The sequence below is a fragment of the Pseudopipra pipra genome, chromosome 2 (assembly GCF_036250125.1).
Source record: "Pseudopipra pipra isolate bDixPip1 chromosome 2, bDixPip1.hap1, whole genome shotgun sequence".
Taxonomy (NCBI): Eukaryota; Metazoa; Chordata; class Aves; order Passeriformes; family Pipridae; genus Pseudopipra; species Pseudopipra pipra.
Genome location: NC_087550.1, coordinates 22,430,587 through 22,454,230, shown reverse-complemented (window position 1 = coordinate 22,454,230; position 23,644 = coordinate 22,430,587). Strand labels below are relative to the sequence as shown.

Genomic DNA, 23,644 nt, shown 5'->3' with positions numbered 1-23,644 from the left:
ACATTGAACAAGGCCATTGCATAGTGTAATCCAGCCTTAACTTTACTTCCTTGCCAAGTTGCCACACAAAAACATTGTATTTCATGGACTGAGTACTTACTCAGTGAGCAAAACAGATCTGTCAGCGAGGTTTGGGAACAGTAGATCCCTGTCTCGATCTTGCTTATCTGGAGCTGAGGCTGCAGCGTCTGCTGTTGTCTGCCATGCGTGAGGGGAGAAGTGCTGGGCCGCGTCCAGCTGTCCTGCTTTTCTCAAGGGAAGTGGTGAGATTCTGTTAGTTCTTTATTTTGTTAGTTACTGGGTTTTTTCGATTGTGCATACCTGTTTTGGTTTTGTCCATTTTTGTCCCTTTATGTCCTTTTTCCCCCTTCCTTTCCCTTCTTTCCCTTTTGGGAGCGATTTGGGGTTCCTGTGTTCATATGTACATAGCACCTTAATTGTATATCTGTAATATATGTAAAATATATATATTTTTTGTATAGCTCTTGCTATTCCATTTTTTTTATTCTCTCTCTTCTGGGAGCTTTTCTTCTGTAGTCTGTGGGGTTTGGCGGGAAGCCAGCTACAGCCAGCTACACATGGAGAAAGTCATGGTAGCTTCATGTGAAGTCAACAAGACCAGGCCAGCTTAAGTTTGTACCAGATGGGGCTCTAGCACTCTGATATTCCTGTCACCATTGGAATTGAAGTTCCTGGAATGAACTTTTGTCTGCACCTTGCTGATTAAAATTCAGCTTTACACAGCTCCTGCACTTCTTGCTGAATGAGTTACTGGCATGGAATCTGCTGTCAGCAAGGACTTTAAGCTGAGTAAAACCACTTCAAACAGAGCAGATCACAGAGACTGTCAAATAATATCTGATGACATTATGATAATTAACATAAAATAGTTCTGCAATAACCCACAATGAAAACCACAGGCAGAACCTAGATCTGTGCTCTCGGAACTGAGAAGACAGGGAAAGTTCAGTCTCCAGCAAGGCTGTGATGGTTCTGCATAGCACCTTAAACAAACAGTGCTTGACTTTACTGCTGTGTGGAAATGGGAACTTACTGAAAATGTATCCTTAGTTGCACTTTGTTGACAATGTCTTCATCCTCAACTACGTCTCAGGCTTCAGTTTTATTTCCACTTTTTCTCCTTTCCATCAAATGCACACCACACTTCTAATTGATGCAGCCAGCAAAACCAGACAAGTTTCACTCCTCTACATGCATTATTTCTCCATCTGGGTCATCCTCTGTCCCACTCTGGTCTTTCTCAGGACCAGTCATGGAAGTCTGGTAAAGTTCCCGCTGACTGAAAAGGGGAAACAAAACCCCCACTTTTAAAAAGGGAAATAAAGAAGACCTGGGGAACTACACACTGGTCATTCTCACCTCTGTGCCCGGCGAGATCATGGAGCAGATCCCCCGGACGTTACGCCAAGGCAAATGGAAAATAAAAAGGTGATTTTTGACATCCAACATGGCTTCACTACGGGCAAATAGTGCCTGACAAATTTGGTGGCCTTCTACAACAAGGTTACAGCAATGGTGGCTGAGGAAAGAGCAACTGATGTCATCTACCTGGACTTGTACATAGCACAGGACACTGTCTCACACAACATCCTTGTCTGTAAACTGGAGAGGCACAGACTACGTGGTGGATAAGGATTTGGCTGGATGGTCACACTCAAACAGTTGTGGTCAATGGCTCCATGTCCATGTGGAGGGCAGTAATGAGTGGTGTTCGTCCGGGGGTTGATATTGGGATTGGTGCTGTTCAACATCTTTGTTGGCGACATGGACAGAGGGACTGAGTGCACCCACAGCAAGTTTACCAACAACACCAACCTGTGTGGTGTGTTCAACATGCTGGAGGGAAGGGATGCCATCCAGAGGGACCTTGACAGGCTTGGGAGCTGGGCCTGTACAAACCTCATGAAGTTCAACAAGGCCAAGTGAATGGTCCCACACCTGGGTCAGGGCAAGCAGCCCTGAGGAGAAAGACTTGGAGGTGTTGGTGAGTGAGAAGCTCAACATGACCCATCAGTGTGCACTCACAGCCTAGAAAGCCAAACACATCCTGGGCCGCATCAAAAGCAGTGTGGCCAGCAGGTCAAGGGAGGTAATTCTCCCCCTCTGCTCTGCTCTGGTGAGACCCCACAAGGAGTACTGCATCCAGTTCTGGTGTCCCCAACATAAGAAAGACATGGACTTGCTGGAGCGAGTCCAGAGGATGTTCATAAAGATGATCAGAGATATAGAGCCCCTGTACTATAAAGACAGGCTGAGAGAGTTGGGGTTATTCAGCCTAGAAAAGAGAAGGCTCTGGGGAGTTCTTATAGCAGCCTTCCGGTATCTAAAGAGGGCCTACAAGAGAGATGGAGAGGGAGCTTGCAAGGGAATGTAGTGGTAGGACAAGAGGGAACAGCTTTAAATTGAAAGAGGGTATTTATTTAGATTAGATATAAGAAAGAAATTATTTACTGTGAGAGTGGTGAGACACTGGAACAGATTTTGCCCAGAGAAGTTGTGGGTGCCTCATCCCTGGCTGTATTCAAAGGGATGGGGCCCTGAGCAACCTGCTCTTGGGGAAGGTGTCCCTGCGTGTGGCAGGAGGGTTGGAAGAGATGATCTTGAAGGTCCCTTCCAACCCAAACCATTCTAGGATCCTGTGAATTCTATGTCATGGGATCCTGGCTCTCATTGTGCAAGTTAGGGAACAGGCTCCTGTGACTAAGAAATAAAGTGCTCGTCACTTCTTGTGGTAAACTTATGTTTCCTGTCATGTCCTGCCGCAGACTTCTGTGACACTTCCCAAGTTTTGCTGCCTTCAACCAGAAGTTGCTCCCAAAGAGTCTTAATGGCATCTTAAATAATATTTTCTTACCAAAAGAATCCATCTGTCTAACTTCTGGTTCTGAATGAATTTCCTGTAGCAAAGATCTTTCATGATGACAATTTAAAGTAGGACTTTTCTTGTTTAAAAGAGAGTTTGTTCTCTTCCAAAATCTCCTCTATCCCATTGAATATTTTAAATTTTTATATTTATGCAGCAATCTTGTACCCAATACACTACATCTGCACATTTATACCACCTTAGTTTCCTCTTGTCTTTGCATCAAATTTGAGCACCATTTCTTTTACCTTGGAGGCCTGATACTGATTACATGTTCTCTCTCCAGCCTTGTATCTATCTTAATCTCTACTTACAAAAAGACCTCTTCTTCCTCTCCACGCCCTTGTCTAAAATAGAGCTATGATATCTATTCACATGCATTACTAATTCCAAGGTCAATGATAAATACTCAGAAAACAAACCAATGTTACTGAAAATAGCACATTGAAAAGCAGAGGAGTGTCAAAATGTGATATTGTATTTAAAAAATCAAGGGGGGAAAATATGCAGAACACCCTCCCACAAAAAACTATAGCAAATGAGATGATCCTGGGACCAAGATGATCCAGCTAAATTTGTGTCTTACATTATTTTCTTTACATGATCATTATCACTCTTTTTTTTACTTATTTACATAAGACCTTAACTCACACTCCTCCATTCCAGTGAACATCAATGCAGACAATTTTGGAACACCAGTCTGATCAAACAGAATTACCAGAATATCAGACTGCTGTCATCAAGAGAGTTCAAACATGGTGTGCAGTCCTAATGCCTGAGCAGTTCATTTCCTGCCAACTTTGATCTGTTTTCTGTATTTACTTCTTATGTCTCTGTCCTCAGTGGTAATTACTCTGACTCCTAGCTTTCAAACAAGACAAAAAGCTGAAGCCTCTTTTCTCCTTGACCCACAGAACTGTACTGGGGAAGTGCTGTGGCTTAAGAAGGGAGACAGAACTCTGAATCTGAAATTAGTAGCTCAGTGAGGAAGTGTAGAAACAGGTACAGTATTATTTTAAAACAACCCTCATGAAAGTATTCTGAAAAAAATCCCCAAACAAACCAATTTTTAAGTGAAAGATGTAGGCCACCTTCAGTTTCTGTCTCATTTCTGTTGAATAGAATTTAAAATAGACTTTTCTTTCCCCTCAAAACTCAGTTTCTGTTCTCAGGGTCTGGATAGACTTGTTGTTCAAGATGAGAACTGTGCTGCCAGCAGCTAAGAAAGAAATGATTAAAAATGTCAATTACAGAAAAGGTTTGAGACTGCTTTTTTTTTTTTTCTCTTGAGGAAGATACAAGGAAGAATTGTCTTGGAGGTAGTGCCAAAGAAGTGTCAAAGAAGTAGTAGTAGTAACAGACATGACAAACATGAAGAATAAGTTTCTCTCTAGCTTCCCAAGACTAACATTTCCTTTTTGATATTAAACTCAGCCTTGCATAATGTCCTCTGCTTTTACCCTTTCTGAACTCTGCTGCAGGGTTTATCTTCACTTATCAGCCTCCCGAGGAGAGCCAATGAACGGAAGGCAGAACTGCTCAGCCTGCTTCCTCAGTGTTCACCCAGGCTCTCAGCACAGGAAGCTTAGTGCTCTGAAAAGTCAGAAGGAGGAACCTCTTCAGCTTTGAGGAGCCAGTTGATCAGGAGCATGCACAGCTAGAAGAGAGGAGTTGGAAAGGGAGAGAGGAAACACTTGACACCGACTGCTGAGGGTGCACTGGCAGGCAATAAACGCTCCCCGTGACCACAGTTAGGTTGGTGTCGGGATGGATGGAGTGACGGAGCTGCCTAAGGCATGAAAGCAGGAACCAACATGAAGATTTCTGGGAAGACTGTGTATATGTTTGTGCTGCTCACCATCATTGTTATGAGATCAGGAGGTGAGTCTAACTGGAACCAACTGGCCATTGGGATATAAGATTGGGGAATATGCACAGCTACTTTCTTTCTGTAGAAGCTATTCATTGCTCTGTGGCTCTCATTAAGTGCTGAAAATTATGGAGCACAACTAAAACATGCTTTCCCAATATCCAGTCCTGTTCCTCTTTTCTTAGTGGTCACGAAGCTGCCAGGCATTATCCTTGTGACTTCAATGTAGAAAACTATTTAGTGGCCCTCAGCTGGGAATGTAACATTTGTCACAAAAAGCCTTTTTATTGACAACTCAAAATCCACATAATCTGAGAAACTGATCCTTTTAACGTATTAAAAATATGCCAGACAAAGTTTTTGTGAACGTGAAGCTTTTGGACATGCAGTTTCTGCTGAAGAGAGGCTGCAGGTACTCTGAAATAGGGCAGGAATCTCTTGCATCTTTTGTGAAGTAGTGGAAGACCCCCCGATGCTCTGACAGTAGGGAGCAGCTTCTACAATTTTGTTCTGAGGCTAAGGGGCATGCCCAGTATCAAGTTGGGAAAGGCTTTTGTGCCAAAGGCAGTGGCACTCCAAAACTTCTGTCTTTTACTGTAGTTGACTTAGTTTTAATACTGTTTAGCTACAGCAATTAATGTTTCCCACATACTGCTCACTTGCATTTCTAGAGCCTGTGCTCTTCCAGACACCACACAGCATGCCGGGAACTTGGTAGTGGATCTAGGAATTTGGGCAGCAGTTCCAGAAGCCTAAATTGTCTATGCATAGAGGGAGAAGGCAGATAGGTCTGTGAGATCCAGATTAAATTAGAGACATCTCTGAATAATATGTAATGTGCATGTGTCCATTCCTATTATAGACAGAAGAACTAAACTGTGTGGACATGAGTTATTCCATTCCACTTGGCCAGAAAATAAATATGTCTCCTTCATGATATTTTAAAGCAAAACAGATGCAGTCATTGTTGGCAGTGACAGAATACCTGTCTGTAATGTGTGTGTGTGGAAATGAAAGATCCCAAGTAGTTACCTCAGTGCTACCCATTGGAAAAAATTGAAATACTTCACAAAAATTATTAAACTTTGTATCAGTAACCTCACAACAGGTACACTGGAGGAAAAAAACCCTGTCCCTTTCCTGTAGATAAAGAACTATCTCAAAAGAATACTGAGGAACCTGCTCAAGATCATGCAGATAGATTATGGTAAGCATCAGAGACAGCCAATATTTTTGAATATAGCTGCTCGAAAAGTAAAGGAGTATGAATACACCACAAAATGTTGAAGAAAATGGGGAGAAAAAGGGGAATAAACTTGGCAAAAATTCTTTTTGAAAACTGACTTTGCTGGAAATATTTTAAAAAGTCCAATGCCAAAAAGGCGATATTTTTCACCCAATGGTATTTCTATTTCAACTTCTTGGTGTCTTGGTTAATCGACTATGGTGCCCTTCAAAGAATGTAGAAAAAGGTGTTCAGTTAAAATGTAATTTCATGCCTGAAACCTCCCCCGCTACCCGCATCCTGCTCCCAATAAAAAGCAGCCCACATTTGATGGGAAGTTTTTAGCTAACACTGCTCTTAAACTTGTTTCCTTCATTATTAGGGTGATTCTTCTGAGCAAGATCTAGTGACAAGGGGTTTTTTTCTTCAGAGATCACAGGCTAAATATGTCAAACTGATCCAATGAGTGCATTCTATCCAGAGAATTCTAGTACTACATGAAGCTCAGAAGGAACTGTGTCCCCCTTTCTGAACATTAGAGCAAGCTACTCTAATCTAAATAAGGTTATGCAAAAACTGTTGTGTGTAACCAGGCTTTATCTCCATTAACATTTTCCTTAACATTTCCTTAGTAAGTTGTTTTGTATGATTGGGTTAGTTTTTACAACAGCAGAAGGGGCAGCTCAGAAGCAAGGCTGAGGTTGCTTCATAATTGTTGCATCTGCCCTCAGGTAGAATTGGATAATACGCTAGTGAGGCTGCAGATGCATGATCTCTACTAACAATCATGTTGTGGCAATCCTCACAGTAGTGGTAGAGAAAATAAAAATCTTTTTGGTAATGCTTTGAAGATTTCTAGCACACAGAACAACTCAAGTGGTTTTGTACATACTCCAAAGGAAAGTGGTAAGAAAAGGCAAGATCTTCCATGAGAAGTTCCTGCAACAGATCTCTTTTTATTGAAATAACATTTGCAGTGTTGGGCTGTTAAATCCTGCATCTGCAGTTGTATCTTGTGACAATAGATATGTCCAAGTGCTCCAGAGGAAGCTGCAAGACATCCATTGTCAGTAAGGAGATGTGATTCTCTACGGTTGTTCAGTTTCATCAGTAGTAAAAAAACCGAAGTCAGTAATATTGTATTGGTGCTGGAATTACAGAGCATGAGATGAATAAAAGTGAAGTTGATTTACAGAGCAACCTAGGTACAGTTCAAGTTTACCTACATACTTAACCTTCTTGAATGCTACTGCTGTCATTTAGTTTCTTTCCTTAATAAAGCTGGTAAATTCTTTTTCACTAGGGTACTAGTGTTTTATTGTGTTTTTAATGTCTCTGTTGTACTGTGTTTCACTGCTTCTGTCTCTGTTGACTTCTTTTCTAGTTTGTGATGGAGTCTTGCACTAGATACAAAAAAAATCATAGCCTAAAAAACTATTATGATAATCTTACAGTTGTCTCCATTTCACTATTTTTTTGCAGCCCCCTGGGACTATGTGCTGGAATCATTCTGACTTTTTTTACCCTAAAAACATCTGAATCCTAATGGATGGGTTTTCTCACCCATATTCTTAAAACAGAATTTCGTACTGAATTTCCACTAAGCAAAACTTTTCTTAGAACACATCTAAATTGCCATAGTTCAATCTTCAAAGCACATCCTTGTGATACCAACATTTTGCTGTACTGTGGTCCAAACACATTGAAAGCATTTGCATCTGAATGTGTTAAAACCATGGAAAAAAGGAAGCTCAGTCTTGCAAGCTGATCACATACTCCATGAACTACAAAGCAAGCAGATTTGCTTTAATTGTGAATGCACTTGTAGAGGTATGTGCTACTTAAAACTCACCGTTGGTATATTTTGTATTTAGAAGTACAATCATTCATAAGAAAACAAGCATAGAGGATCTTCTTGTGCTGCCTTATCTTTGTATTGAATAAGAAAATGCTAGGACAAAAACCACTATGCTAAAGCTAAGGACTAAACAAGGTATGACTGAGATTTTAACTATATAAAAGTGAGATTATAGCCATGTTTTCATAGCAGTCCCTTATCTGCTTTCTGCAAACTATGAAAAAGAAGGCATACAAGCTGCTGTTTGCAGTCAATGATCTATTTTTTGTTTAGAATAGCAGGAAAACGCCTCTCAAGCACAAATAAACAGTACTTTTTCTGTTTTCCTTCTCATGTGGCAGACAGTAATGCAGAACCAAATAATGCAGTTCAGCATGCAGAACCAAATACAAAACAATCTGTATCTGTTTCTATACTGAGAAGTTGGAGGCACTTTGTTACAGATGTTGTCACAGCACTACTCGTAAAGAAATACTACCCAAGGCATTTTGTTGTCCAGTATAAATCCTTTTCCCCCTCATCCATTCCAGCTCAAATTCTGCAAGGACAAAGATCTTTGCACATAGAAGTTGCCATACCAAGTTCAAAGTTTACAACCAAGCTGATACAATATGTGGCAGCTTGTTAAGCTCAGTGATGATTTATTATCAGCTGAGGATTTGGCCAACGGTGTTTGTTCTCTAGGCTGCGTGACTGACACATCATTTAAACACCAACAAATTCCTTCATTAAAGAAGTGTATCTATCCTTTTTTTCTAGAAAGTCATATTTATATTGAGACATAACCCATTTAATTGAGAGTAATCACTGAATCACGGGATCAAATTGCAGTGCTGAAATGAAATTAAATTGCCTTTTTTTTTTTTGCAGACGTATCACAAAACACTTTTCATAAACAATTTGAGCACCAAAAAAAGCACCCACTTTATTGAAAGGCTGGTTTTAATCCTGATTGAGGCAAGATTCTCTATTCTAAGTTCCAGTCTAAATTTGTAATACTACTTATTTTTATTATTATTACATTTTGAGCTGCTGAATTTCAGCACACATCTGTCATTCTACTCATCAAGGTCAACTGGTCCTTTTTGTATGACATATCAATTCTTTATACTAGTAACACTACATTCTTCCTGCTTTTAACAAATTTCCTCAAACAGCCAATGCCATTAGTAAAAAGGTTAAATGCAATTATGGCAAAAAACATCTGCTGAGAAACATTATTAGCAAGCTACTTTCAACTTGACACCTCCTTTTAACACTGCTTTTGCTTTCTCTCCTTAATCCAGTTCTTAATCCGTCATGTTTCCCTTCAGTTGTCCTTCTATTCTTCAGCTTAATTTTTTTCAAGATGACACTGTATCAAACCACATCTCTTAATTAGGTGTGCTTTAACATCTTTTCTTTTCCTTCAAAATTAGCTATCTTGAATGACTGCTTGAAATTATACTAGAGATAGCTTAATAGAATTGAAAGATCATAGAAAAATGAAAAACTGGAACTGGTGAATGCAAAGGTATATTCCACCTTGAATGGGAAGACTGAAACCTTGGGATCATTATTGAGTTCTGTCAGTGTCCTCACCTCTCTGCAACATATAAAGCCATATTGAAGTTTGCAACATAAAAAAAAAAAAATCCAGCCATGCTGTGGGCACTTCATATTGGAAAAACAGTGACAAAGTGTGTAAGTTTGCTATTTTGGCTTGTATGAAACAGCAAGAAAGAATGACACAGTAATGGGGGCAAGAAAAGCACTGCAAGTGACATGGTAATAGTTGCAGAAAAGAAATGTGTTAAAAGGAGAACAAAATAATAATTCGACTATGAGGAAGAAAAGGATATCTGAAGATAAGAAAAAAGCCTAACTAAAGGAAATGGAAATAGGAGATATTTTCAAGAAATAATGATAAGTATGGATAAAAGAGCGTGAGTGTGAAACTAATGATTAAGGTATAAGTCTCTGATGTGTCCTTTAAAGATACATCCATGCTGAAAAAGCTATGATCTCAGTTTCAAGAAACAGTCATATGAGCTCAGGTCAGCTATTTCATGTATTTCTATCATGAAAATTAGAGTAGTTGAACTACTTAGTGTTCACCCGAAACACAGGACTGGTTTTTAGCCTACACTCTGTCCTGTTGTGACTCTGTTTTCAGAGTCACAAAGCTATGATGTAGAAAAGTCTGTCAGTACGTTAGCAATTCCTACCCTAGTACAAAGCACTTCTATTTATCTTTCACTTTACTCCACACAAGCCTTGCTAAGTGTCACAGGAACTTAGAAGGGGAAAACAGATGCAGAACTCAGTGTTGTATCTGACCTCTTTCAATCGTCCGGTGCTGCCTTTTTGATTATTACTTGTTATGACTCATATAACACATTCATTCCAAGATACAGTTGGTAGTTTGCTTCTGGTATGATCATTGTTTCAGTTCATTATACCTCTGAGTTTAATACGTCACAATCCACAGGGGGTGTAAGGGGGAGATGCTGTGGTAAATTGTTACTGTAAGAAATAAAGATTCAATAGGATGTCTGAGAAACACGGCTGAGGAAGAAATCCCTTTACAGTGTGAAAAACTCTTTAGCAGCTAAGTTTCAGAAGAGGTTGTCACGGAACTTGAGTCATTTTGGAGGCAAGAAAAAGTTCTATTGTGGGTTAAAACCTGCTATGAAGAATAACAGAAGCTAGAAATCTTTCCTGTTTGAAAGCAATTAAAAGCACTTTCAAGCTGTGTAGCTCTCTCTGATTTTGTAGTTATTCCCCTCAAAATTGTAGTGGCTTCACAATCAAATTTTCCTGTTTTTAAAATCTTTCTTTCTTCCCTTATTGCAAGCAAGTCTCTGAGAAACAGGAGAAATGACTAAATAAGTGACACTGCATTGAAACTGGTGCCACTAGTTATTCATGACAGCTGTCAAACACACTACATAAACCACATTGAAAAAACAGAGCAAAGTCTTTTCCCCCAGTCTTTTCAAATTACAGAAATCTTTGCATGACGATATTTTTGTTATTTTAGCATGTCAACATGTTTTGGAAACACAAATGTGAACTTTTCAACTGAGTTTGTTTTTCCTGAGAAAGGATATATGCATTTTCAAACATAGAAGTGGAATCTGTCAGTCCATTGGAATGTGCACTGGAATAGAGCTTGAGAACCTTCTCAAACATGGCTTGAAGTCTTCTTCAATAGTCAAGGAGAGAAAATGAGGGATAGCATAGCATTATTGTTAATAATTAGATGTGACAGACAGCACGGATTCACAAGTTCTGCTCCTTTTGGCTAACAGAAAAAATGATTGCTGTTTTCCGGAGTCAATTCATTTGTGAAGAACACTACTGAAAATGAGAAGCTGTTTACAAAAGATATGTAGATATATTTAATCTCTCTTCATTTAATCTCTCTTATGTGCAATGAAATAGTTAACAGTACTGACATTTAACTACCATCCTACAGTTAGCGCTGCACAGAAGTGAGCCCGATAGCTCACACCTCTTCAAATCACTTGTTTCTTGCAGGCCCACAGAGAACGAGGCCTTTGCTGCACTGACAACCTGTCAGCTATAAAATGGGATTTCATCTTGAAAGAAGGAGCTGTGGAATATGCTGTTTTGTTTCCGAGCCTTTGTTTGAATAGACAAATGCTGACATGTATGGCATATATGCCCTAATGCACTGGTCATAAACCAAGCAGCTATCATGGAGGAAACTTCAGCAAATGACTATTAGCCATTTTACATTATGAAAGCACCATTCTAGAAAACAGCGGTGCAGTGACAGGTCAGAATCGAAACACTTGTAACACTGAACCTTTCCTCTTTAACAGTGGCATACCGTGAATGGTTTTGGCAGGGATAGAGTTAATTTACTTCATAATAGTTACTATGGGGCTATGTTTTGGGTTTCTGCTGGAAACAGCGTTCATGTCACAGGGATGTTTTCATTATTGCTCAGCAGCACTTACACAGAGCCAAGGCCGTTTGTGCCTCTCATCCCACCCCACCAGCGAGAGGTGGGGAAGGGACACAGCCAGGACAGCTGACCCCAAATGACCAACACTAAATTCCACACCATATGGCATCGTGCTCAGCACATAAAACCTGGAGAAGAAGGAAGGAGGGATGTTAGGACCTATGGTGTTTGTCTTCCCAAGTCACCACTGCTCATGATATAGCCCTGCTTTCCTGGAGGTGGCTGCCTGCCTGCCCGTGGGAATTCCTTGGTTTGCTTTGATTGTGCGCGTGGCTTTTGCTTTAACTATTAACCTGTGAGTTTTCTCACTTTTCTGATTGTCTCCCCCGTCTCACTGTGGGAAGAGTGAGCGAGAGGGAGCCAGTGGCTGTGAGGGGCTTTGTTGCCAGCTGGGGTTTAACCACAAGAAATATTTTTGTTTGTTTAGTTTTCCTGCAGAGTAGATATACATCCTTTAGCTTTAGTGAAATTCTTGGAGGAAAGGAGAGATTGTGTCTTCCCTCAGAGCTGCTGAGTACATATCCAAGAGTGCAGGCTGGAGCAAGCAGCATAAGGAGGGCAAAGAAAGCATATAGGGAGATCCTGGCAAAGGGCTGGATTGGAGTAGACCCACAGGAATGTAATGGAAGTTATGGAAAAGTTGCTCAGAAGAGATCATGTGAAAAATGTGCAGCCTGAAAAGTCACCAAAATCTTATGGAGTACAAGAGAAGAATGAGGGAAAGAACCTGTTCTATGGGGGCACAGAGAGCAGGGGAGATTTATTTTCAGTCCTTTCATTTTCATAAGTATAGCTAGCAATTCTGGGTTCCCTGCAGAACTGTCACATGCTAGCATATTGGTTTCTGATCTAACAAAATATACTTTTAGAGACTTAGATGGCTTTTGGGATGCTCACTAGAAAGAGAAAGCAGAACATGTCCAACTTCAGTCCAACTTGTCCTAGCAACATCTCTAAATTGGAGGAAATGCTAAACTGACCAGGAAGGACAGGATAGGGATGAGGATTATATCTATTCAAAAAACTGTCTTTGTGCTGGTGGATTCCTTAACTATTTACATATTAATTTCTGAGAATATACATTTTGCAGTGCTTTTAAATAAAACCAACTCTAGTAAAAACCAGCAAGTTTTGACATTTTCTGAGATTATATTTTATCTTGAAATAGAAAGAAAGGCAAATCCTTTTTTCATCAGAAACTGTAATGAAAAATGGCTGACATTATTATTCACGGTTTGGAAGCTTCCCATCAAGTGTTACCCAGGCCCAGTCCTATTTTGCTTGTGAGTGACAAGAATTTAGCTCACCACAGTTCAAAACCTTGAATTATCTGAACTTATTGCTACACTCTGTGGTAAAATGAAGCTGAGCTCTCTTTTTGCATATGCTTTATTGGGAGAATAGCAAGCATGCTGGAAGATTTCTGCACCACACGGTAATGAGTGAGCATCCATAGAAATGGAAGCACTGTAACTACCTACATGATGACAAGAAGGGCTACTGAGCAAATGCCCAGCAGAACTATCAGCCTGGCTATGCCACTTTTGGGACTCAGTTTAGGGGGTATCCAGAGCACTTTGCTGACACAAAATGCTTCCATGCCACATTGAACCAGAGGAAGATCAAAACAGGTGCAGACTCTGCAGTTATGCCTTGCACCCTTACCTTCTTTTTTCTTTCCCTGCCTTTAAAACTAAGACAGTAGGAGTTTGAGACAGTTCTTGGGAGAATGCTAACAGGCTGATAGGGTCATAATATAACACTTCCTCCTAATAATATATTTCTGTTCTACAGAGATAAAAACAATCCCTGTTCCACCATAAGAGAAGGTTGTCAAAGTCATTTCAGAAACATAAATAAATCAAACTTTTCAGGACTTCTAGCATATGCATTCTTCTTCCGTAAAAGAAGTCTAAAGATCATGTTTATAGCAGCATGTATGAGAAAAGAAGCAAATCAAGGAAGAAAGTTCACAATTCGTATTTGTGTTAATGCCACTTACCTGCACTCTAGCAATGAAGGAGTTCAGTAAAGTTGAAACAATTTAAACTTTTGTGTTTATAAGGCCTCTTTACAAAAGTAGGAGGATGTGTATAAGGGTAGGATTAATAAGATTTTTTACAAATTAATCTGCCATCTATGGAAAAGCTCTTGCCTTAGCAAAAGCCTTCTGAATTTCTTGTAAACCTAAAATTGTACTTAGACTTGATTCAGCACATTTTAAGCCGACTGATGTGGCTTCTTATTTGAAGTCAATGGTACTTGATTCATTCAGAGGAGAATATGACAGAAAGGCACAGCAGAAAGCACCACTTTCACTGCCTCTTTACAGCCTTGAAGTGTGCAAGCTGTTATCTTGGGGAACTTAAGCATTACAACGAGTTGCTTTAGGAGATGCTGAGTTGAAATACAAGTAAAATGATGTTGCTTTAAAATGCAAATAAAAGCGTACACACTTAAATTTGCACAACACTGTCATTCTTGCTCAACATTTGCACACATTATCCAAAAAAACCCCATCTCTAACACACAAGCTGTTTGAATGTTAAGGTTTGCTTAGTCATTTTCAGATGAGGTAAGCCACACTGTGCACGACTCGGAGCTCTGAGACTCTTGGCAATGTTAAACTAGGAGAGGAAATACTTTGTTCTCCAATTTTCAGAGACATTCATTGAACTCATCCAGAAACTCTCATGAGACAAAAGGCTTCCTTCAGTTCCACTCCTGGTAAAATCATCTGAGTTTAAGACACACACCTCACATTCTCTTGAAATGCCATTAAGCAGAAAAATACACTGTCAACAGTTGAAGCGTATTCACCCAAAGGATACTTTATCTACAAAATGAAAGGGCAAAAACCTTTAAAGGAATATGTAAGAAGTGAAAATGCAGTGAACTGTCTTCATTTTGCAAGTTGGAAATCATTTCCCGAGAACACAGTCAAACAGAAGCAAATGTGTTTGACCTGGAAGGTTTCATTCACCTAGATTCAAGAAGATAATGAGATTTCAGACAATATTATTAAGGTAAAACCAACTGTAGTTTTCTCAAATAGGCCAGTGATTTGACTAATGATTTAAAGCTGATGCTCATTAAGACCATTTCTTATAGCATTGTGAATGTTCAGGAACTGGGCTTCACATTGTGCTAGACAACAGAGGTAATAGGATTTCAGATCTGGGTAGGCGGTAGTGGAACAACAAAGTCAGGTCTGGTACCTTGGAAGAAGACTGACAAAGGTTTGACTAATCACACAAAAATTAGGCCTTCTAATCCTTTGTATATCCAGCTGAATTTTCAATTGCTGCTTTAGTATATCTGTTGAAAGGTTTGTGGAGGGGTTTAACATTTTTGGAATAACTTGTGAAAAACTTATTTTTCAGCACAAATCAGGTTTGTTAACATCTGTTGTCCATCCAGATTAATGCATGGTTTGAAAGTAGTACTCTGATTTTTTTCCTCACACGCAGCTTTCAGAATGCCACTGAAACTATTACTCAGCCCAAGGAAAGAAGAACTCAGGTTCCACCAGAGACACAGAGAACTGAGACATCAATGGTTTGTGGTCCCAAAGGTTAACTGTGACCTATTAAAGGAGGAAGTGAGTGAGGTGGTAAATGGAGGCTTCTTGGATGACAGCTGTGGGTATTATTCCTACTAACTCATTAACTGTTGCACCTAGGAGATTTTGAAAAAGAAAGATTATTTACTGGCAACAAGTCTTCTTCAGGTGGTTATTTAAACATGTACGTACATTGTGAATTTTGAAGGTTGCTTGTTTTAATTTCAGCAGGAGCCCAAGGACACAAAAGTCCCATTCCCTCACCTCCTCTTCACACCGGTTTACAACCTGTGCCTCATACTTTTGTTTTCTTTGTCTCACAAGTGCCTCACAAAGGAGGGTGGGCTGCCTGTGAAAGTGTAGGCAACAGTAGTGCACATACAAGCAACTCATCTTGAAGAACAGTTACAGGTAACTTTCCTCTCATCCTGGAATGCTCACCCACAGGTACCTTACCTGCAAACAAAACCCATCACAAAATACTTTCTTAAAAGAAATGGTCCCAATGTGAGTAATTGAAACAAAGCAAAAGAACCAACTGTCCTAAAGGTGGCATCATGTTGAGAGGCTTCAATGGTCAAGGAAATAGCAAAATGAATCTTGGGCTAGAAACCTGACCCTTGGATATATCAGCTGAAGACACAGGTAGATGAGGTGTCCCAAATCTGGTCAATACAAAGAATTAGAGCATGACTTATGCTCAATATGTGAAAAAAATAATCCATCCTGAAAGCTTATGGAAGAAGAAATTCCAGGCAAATTAGTTTCTTGGCTAAAAAGAAATTCAGGGACTCATAAGAAAATAAAAAGCAATCCTGAGGTGCAACTTGTCTTGAACAAATGCAATACACAGAGGAGCCATAATAGTGATCTGGCTCTCCACCCCTAAATAACCAGTGTGATAACTACCAAAAAGAATGAGAGGACTAGGTCCAAACTTTTCATCTGGTGGCTTCAAATGCATAGTTCATGGATCCAGAAAAGAAGTATTTCCTGTCTCCCAGCAATAGTCATCTTTTAAAATTTAAAAGAAGACTCAGTGTCTAGAAAGAAAAAAAAAAAAGAGCGTTTCCCAGCAATTGCAAAACAGAATTCAAGAACAAGCCATACTCACTGTCAACACATGTTAACACATCAACTGAATAAGGTTCCTCTGTTATCTCAGCCTATCAAGCAAGAGACACAAGGATATGGGCACATTTTACACCTTCATAGTTGTGTGCCTGGCACAAAGATGGGTAGGACTTACATTCATGTTATATGGGAACTGCTGCAGTAAAAACAGTACAGCCACAGTGTGAATGCATATGTACACATTATGTACACTCACAGTGTAAATGTGTATGTTCACAAAGATTCCGAAGATGAAAAGACATCCCTGAGACACAAGACAAAATCCTTCCTCTGCACAAAGCTCCACCACTGTTATTTGTGCTTTTTTTCATGTCTAAGAGGTGTAGAAAATGCCTTTGCCCACAGTTTTGGATTTTGTATGAATGCAGAAGTAAAAGCTGTTTACTCTGTTGGTCGCAACAGTTCCAGAGAAAAGTCATTATCATGTGGCCAAATGCAATAGTCATATTTCTATTTTTTCCATTTTCTGTTAGTGGCAACCGCCCTGTGAGCAACCCAAAGGAGTTGCAAATCTGAAGAATTTGCCAATAGAGGCAGATTTCAGATGACGAACTGTCCAAGGCAATGGGAAGGATTAGGGTCCTCCTTCAATATCCAGTCTTATCCACTAAGAGGAACCCCAGTGGGAAATTTGTTGATGGTATTCAGAGGGTAGGCTGTGACAGGCCACTGGCTCCATAATCCACAGCTCTAGTGTGAGATGACAGACAATTTGCAGATGAGCACAGACACGGTTCATGCTGGCATGTACCACTGCAGACATTTCCCTGTGAAGCACTGACCTCAACTTCAGTACTATGAGTGACACCCCCAAGCACCATCTCACATGTTCTTCTCCTTCTTTCTCTCCTTCAGGGAACAACGAAGTGTCAGTGACCATAGGTGACAGCTCAGTGCTCGCCTGCCCTCTCAAGCCAAATATAAATATGCTAACATGGAAAATATATCCCAAGGCTGGAGGATCCTGCAACTTGGGCTACAGGGCAGATACAAACACAACAGACAGAACAAACTGCAGTGACAGCATGAACTGGAAATTCAGACCAGATCTGGGTCCTGTGCTTGAGATACAGCAAGTGGGGATAGCCCAGGAGGGAAATTACATCTGTGAACTTGTAACACCAGAAGGGAATTTCCACAGGACATACCACCTGACTGTGCTGGGTAAGGAACTCCTTCCCTGTTTACAGTTCTCCAAAGGACCATGTCTGGGCCTGGACATACAAAGCTCCTCTCCTGAGGCACTGGGGAGTAAAAAATTGAGCTCCTTTTTTTTTTTTAATCAAAGAGGGTAGCTTTAAATTAGATATTAGTAAGAAATTCTATACTGAGAGGGTGGTGAGTCACTGAAACAGGCTGCCCAGGAAATCTGTAGATGCCCCATCTCTGGAAGTTCAAGGCCAGGCTGGATGGGGCTCTGAGCAACCTGGTCTAGTGGAAGGTGTCCCTGACCATGGCAAGGGCATCGGAACTAGATGATCTTTAAAGTCCCTACAAAGCCATGATTCTTGTTGGATAAACTGCCATGCATATCATTGATAATGTCTCTGGGTCTCCCTTCTCCTTATTTCCCAAAGCTCTGCTCTCTTCTGTGGTCATGTTTTCCACTGTCTAGTTAGAAACAACAGCTGTGAAGTAATTTCCCATATCCTAACAGAGGATGTGGAGAATGGCTGTGGTAAGGCTCACCTGAATGCGAGAAAGTTGTCCAAAAGGAAAAAAGAGACAAGATCTTTGTCTCTTGTGAGTTGGATCCATGTTGTTGTCATGGAATGACACCTCCAACCTCATTCTCCTGTTTTCACTGCTTTCGTTTTGGGTAGAGAACAAGAACACCCTGTCCCAGCTGCAGGAAACTAACTCCATGCTTCTCCCCTTCCTGGTGCTTTGCAGTGCCCCCAAGGCTGAGCCTCTTCTGTGATGAACACGGGAAGCCCGTGTGCGAGGCAGCGGCAGGGAAGCCGCCTGCTCGGGTCTCGTGGCTCCTTGAGAGCAACTCCTCCCTTGAGGAAGAAAGCCACGACAACGGGACAGTGACTGTTCTCAGCAGGTTGACAGCATGTGACACCAACGTGACTGACACAACCTGTGTGGTGTTCCACCCAGCTGGGAGCTGGAGTAAGTCCATAGCCTGTTGTCCCTCAGGTAAGCTTCCCTTTGTGCATTTGCTGTTCAAAAGCCTGTTCAGCTTGTTCAACTCTCATTACTTCTAGGAAGGAAAATCTACAAAAGGTATAGAAAGCTTCAGTGAAGTCCTATAAGGAAAAGAGTACCATCCCCAACTGCCTCTGACCAGAAACATCACCACTCGTTTGTGTTCTAGACACTATTTCCTAAGTGTTTCTTCCCTAAGAGGGATACACATAAGTGTCATAGCATTCTTTTGGTAGTGAAAATGTTGTTGGAAACAGATACAAAGCAGTCATAACCAACCGGAAGTGAAACATCAGCAAGGTTTTTTTCAGATGCAAATTTAAATGTCATGGTAAGAGACAGAAAGAGAGCCAACTCTAGTGTGGCCAGCAGAAACAAGTAAATCACTTTGTTCTGAATTGTGAATATCTGACACTCTGTGACCTCTGGTATCTGGTTTTTGATTTTTTTGTTGCTTTTGAGAACTATGCACGAGTTGCAATGCTGAGAAATACTGAATCCTTGAGAGGGGCTCAGGTGTGGCTTAGTGAAAAAATATCATGAGTGTCCACCATGGGATTTGTGGGATCTGCTTTTGTCTCTGACACAGACTCCATTTGTGTTTCATTGCTGACTTTGCCTTCTGCTGAAGGACATTATATTTCTCTTACAAGCATGCTGAAACTGTGTGTATGTGCTAAAGCAACTTTAATCTTATACTGAAACAATACAGAAAATGAGTAGTAAGAAGATATAACTCAAACTAACTCTTTGTGTTTAGACAAAAAGAACTCTATCCTGTATGTCTCCATTACCCTTTGTCTTCTGAGCATTATGACCTTCATGGCTGTCATTTACTACATCAAGCTCCACAGCAATAGGTATGTATGATAGGGTGCTAAGGAAAAATCGTGTAGTGCTAGAATAAATCTTAAAGTACTCTTTGTGTCTTGAAATCATATGATTCTGTCAGTCTGTGCTGCCATGGATAACTGAAGTAACTTCATCAAATATTTCTATACTGCAGACACTGTGCATTGCACACACCTTCACTGAATAATGCTAAGAAAGCATCCTAAATGAGAAAGTCGGGATGCTATAATTTCAGGATCTAAAGTCAGGGAGAGAGAGACAGGAGATGGCTTTACTCCCAAAGATGAAAAAAAGAAAATTTTCATATGTTTCTGACCAAAGAAACCAAGCTGTGATCCAGCCAAACATAGGACTAAGGAAGAATTTCTTTAACACTTGCTTTCTTTTTCACAGACTGTGCCACAAAACCACACCTCCTGAAACTGATCCTATACAGGTAAGGAGAATTATGCAGGTTAGACATCACCAAATCAGGGATCTTCTAGTAGTCCTGAAAACATAGTCAGTAAAGAGAAAACAATAGATTTTCACTCTGTGCTTTAAGCAGGTATTATTGTGTCCTATATGTTTGTTCTTAGCTGTTTATAGGACAAAACAAAGCTTAATTTTACCATAATTTTGACTTGGAGCACTAGAGGCATGTTCCAACAGCAAACACTCAGCTACTGCCCTTCCTTATCTTAGCAAGGAGTGATGACCACCACATCTTCCTGATTATATCAGGCACACCAACCACAACTCCTGTCCAAGCAGTAATGAAGAAGGGAGGCAATAACATGGGTTGGGGAATATTAAGAAAACTATTAGTAAACAAGAAGATTAAACAACCAAATTAACAGACAGAAGGAGAAAAGGAATGTCCCTCTTCATGTCCAGAATGATAATGTGTGAGTTTTGAAGGTCCCTCTTTATCTAGTATGGTCAATCCACAGTCAATGAACCAACCAGACTCAAGACAAAACATCTTATTAAACAATGGAAGGAATGCTGAGCTGCAAACTGGGAGATATTATTGAATTCCCTATGCTGTTAGAAGCTTCCTGTGTAGCTGAGCAACTCACTCATCAGTGATGTCTCTCTATTCTCTGCTGCCAAATCCAAATAAAAGCATCTCTGTGCAGACAAGATGTGTTACAACTATATTGTATCTGTGCACCTAAAGTAGATGCTAGGCTCAAATTCTGTCATCAACTTAAAAAGATGCTTCAGCTTCTGAAAAGACTTAGCCAATTCTAGTTATTACTATTCCTGCTGTTCTGCTGCCCTACCTCCAAGTTGTTGCTGACAGATGCAGTTGCGTTAAAGCAAAATAATGGTTTAAGTACCGGCGTTCTTGCTGTCACATCATGTAACTTTTATTAGCATGTCTGTAGACTAAAATTGTATACTGATGGAGGAATCAATTTTAGTCAAGACTTTAGCATATTAATTGCTCTTTCTAGAGAATTAGACCTTAACACAACTTTTTTTTTCAGGCAAAAAAAATAAGTGGTGTAGAAGGGAAGGAAAAGGAGGCAAGTGAACCAATATGTCAGCTTTACCCTCCAAATCTTTGCCAGAAAAAGCAACACATATTCTTTGATAGAAAAAGCAATAGAGGAGTCTTTTTCTTGAGTTGAAGAGGAATAAAAACAAGAGCACTACTTTCCAGTTATTTTCATCAGTTGATATCAAAGGCTTGCTGAGTTTTGCCAAACTAAACTACTCCTTGCATTCACAGTTTTTGGTTTTGTTTTGCTAGAATGACACCATGGAAGTGGAACCTTATACTACTTACGTGCAGAAGGAAAACATAATTTACAACTCAGTGTCTGATCTGACAGTGGGGCAGAATCTTCCACAAGAACTGTGGCCTGAAACATGAACAATTCAACAACACTGGAAAAGGAAAGACATACTTTATAAAAGACTGGTTATATAGAGAAACTTCTCAGAGGATTTCTTCAGATTTTGGGGCAGCATAGCTCACTAGGTCTGTTCAGACACCTGTGCTTGCCGATGAGTCTTTATAGGTATATTTTTTCCCCCCTGTTTTGCTTTCTTCCTTGGGAAGGGAAACAGTGATGTTCCTTGCAAAAATGGACTGACCCCATAACACGTTTTTTCCTGGAATAGATGCTGTGACCAGTGTTCCCTTTACTGTTCTTGCCCTGGAGGTTCTAGTTTTGTCAGTCACTTCTAAATGTAACTTTGATACACTTGACACTATGATGCACACATTTGGGAGACCAGAGGAGTGTTATTTCCGAACTAAAATGAAACACTCTTCAATCAGCAGCCACCTTTTTCTAATTCACACTTTACTAACATAGTGACCCAAGTACCAATCATCACTGAATACCTCAATTAGCAGAAGATATTGGTAGGGAAGACCCAGTTCTGAAAATGGAAATGAGTGATAAATTTAGAAGATCATTCACTAAGAAAGAGTCTTCAGTAACATGATTAATTTACTTGTTAGTTTCATATTCAATAACTCAGGATACCATTATAGGATATAGTCCTATAGGACTATAGGATACCATTATAGGATATATGTCCATCCAGAGGAACCTGGACAAGCTGTAGAAGTGGGCCAATGAGAATTTCACAAGACCAAGTGCAAGGTGCCGCAAATGGGTTGGGGCAACCCATGGTATCCATCCAGGCTAGGGGATGAACAGATCAAGAGCAGCCCTGCTGAGAAGGACTGGGGTGTGATGGTGGATGAGAGGCTGGACCTGACCCGGCAATGTGTGCTCACAGCCCAGAAAGCCAAACGTGTCCTGGGCTGCTTCAAAAGCAACGTGACCAGCAGATGGAATGAGGTTCTGCCATTCTGCTCTGCTCTGTGAGACCCTATCTGAAGTACTGCTTCCAGCTCTGGTGTCTCCAACACAAGAAAGACGTGGACATGTTGGAGCAGGTCCAGACGAGAGCCACAAAGGTGGTTAGAGTGATGGAGAACCTGTCGTATGAGGAAAGCTTGAGAGAATTGGGATTGTTCAGCCTGGAAAAGAGAAGGCTTAGCGGTGACCTAATTGTGGCCTTCCAGTACCTGAAGGGAGTCCACAAGGAAAACGGGGAGGGATTTTCTACAAGGGCATGTAGTGACAGGACAAAGGGGAATGCCTTCAAACTAAAAAAGACTAGGTTTAGATTAGATATTAGGAGAAAATTCTTTACTGTGAGGGTGGTGAGACACTGGAACAGGCTGCCCAGAGAAGTTGTGGATACCCCATCCATGGGAGTGTTCAAGGCCAGACTGGATGGGACTTTGAGCAACCTAATCTAGTGGAAGGTGTCCCTGCCCTTGGCAGAGGGGTTGAAACTAGATGATCCTGAAGGTCTCTTCTAATGCAAACCATTCTATGATTCCATGATTCCATGTTAATTCTGTATTTCAGATAATTGTTATGATTACTTTTTCATAAGATACTCCAAAGATATGGCATTTCTCTCTTTCTTAAGAGTATTAGCATTAAGATACTGTAAAATAATTATGTTACTCAAATCTCATAGGCTACTTTTATCAGAAACAAACATAAAATATTTCACAAAACAAGTTAAAATATATTTTCTATGAGAGTGCAATTATGTACAAGAAGGATAAAATGCTTGCTAATTCTAGTCATACTTATTTTAACTACCACAACCGAAGATTTTTTTCGTTCTTATGTTCTAGATGTTTTATTGATATTCTTTTAAATGTACTTGCAAGTTCACTTTTTTGTATGCAAATTAGCTTACATATCTTAATGCATCTCATATTGAGGTGACTTCTTCTCACCTTCCCAAAATATCCTTTGGGAATAAGTCAAATAAATTATCCTCTATATAATAGCAGTTCTCAGACTTTTTGGACTGATACCTTTCCAGCTAAAATATGAACAGACTTTACAGTAAGAGTAAAGGAATGCATTTGTAAATCTCTCTTTACTACCTCTTACTTCAGTATTTTCGAAGACTGACTGGGTACTTGGTCTGATTGTAGCATCAGAAGAACTAGATTTTTCCTTTAGATCACAGAAATGTCTTTTGCCACACATTTCTTTTGATCTAGGCTCCCAAGGACCATGACATAGTGCTTAGAAAACACTAAGACTTCTAAATTGATTGCAGTTCCTAAATGTAAACTGATGTTACTCAT

The 23,644-nt window shown here is 40.2% G+C and overlaps 1 protein-coding gene across 1 annotated transcript; it reads left to right on the top strand.

Moving 5' to 3' along the window:
- Window positions 1-206: 206 nt before the first annotated feature.
- Window positions 207-23,380, top strand: LOC135409168 (cell surface glycoprotein CD200 receptor 1-A-like). Its single transcript, XM_064644355.1, has 6 exons — window positions 207-4,765; window positions 17,365-17,673; window positions 18,403-18,654; window positions 19,424-19,523; window positions 19,909-19,951; window positions 21,257-23,380. Exons 1-6 carry the CDS (start codon window positions 4,681-4,683, stop codon window positions 21,377-21,379), a joined length of 912 nt encoding a protein of 303 aa, XP_064500425.1. The 5' UTR covers window positions 207-4,680; the 3' UTR covers window positions 21,380-23,380.
- Window positions 23,381-23,644: the final 264 nt, after the last annotated feature.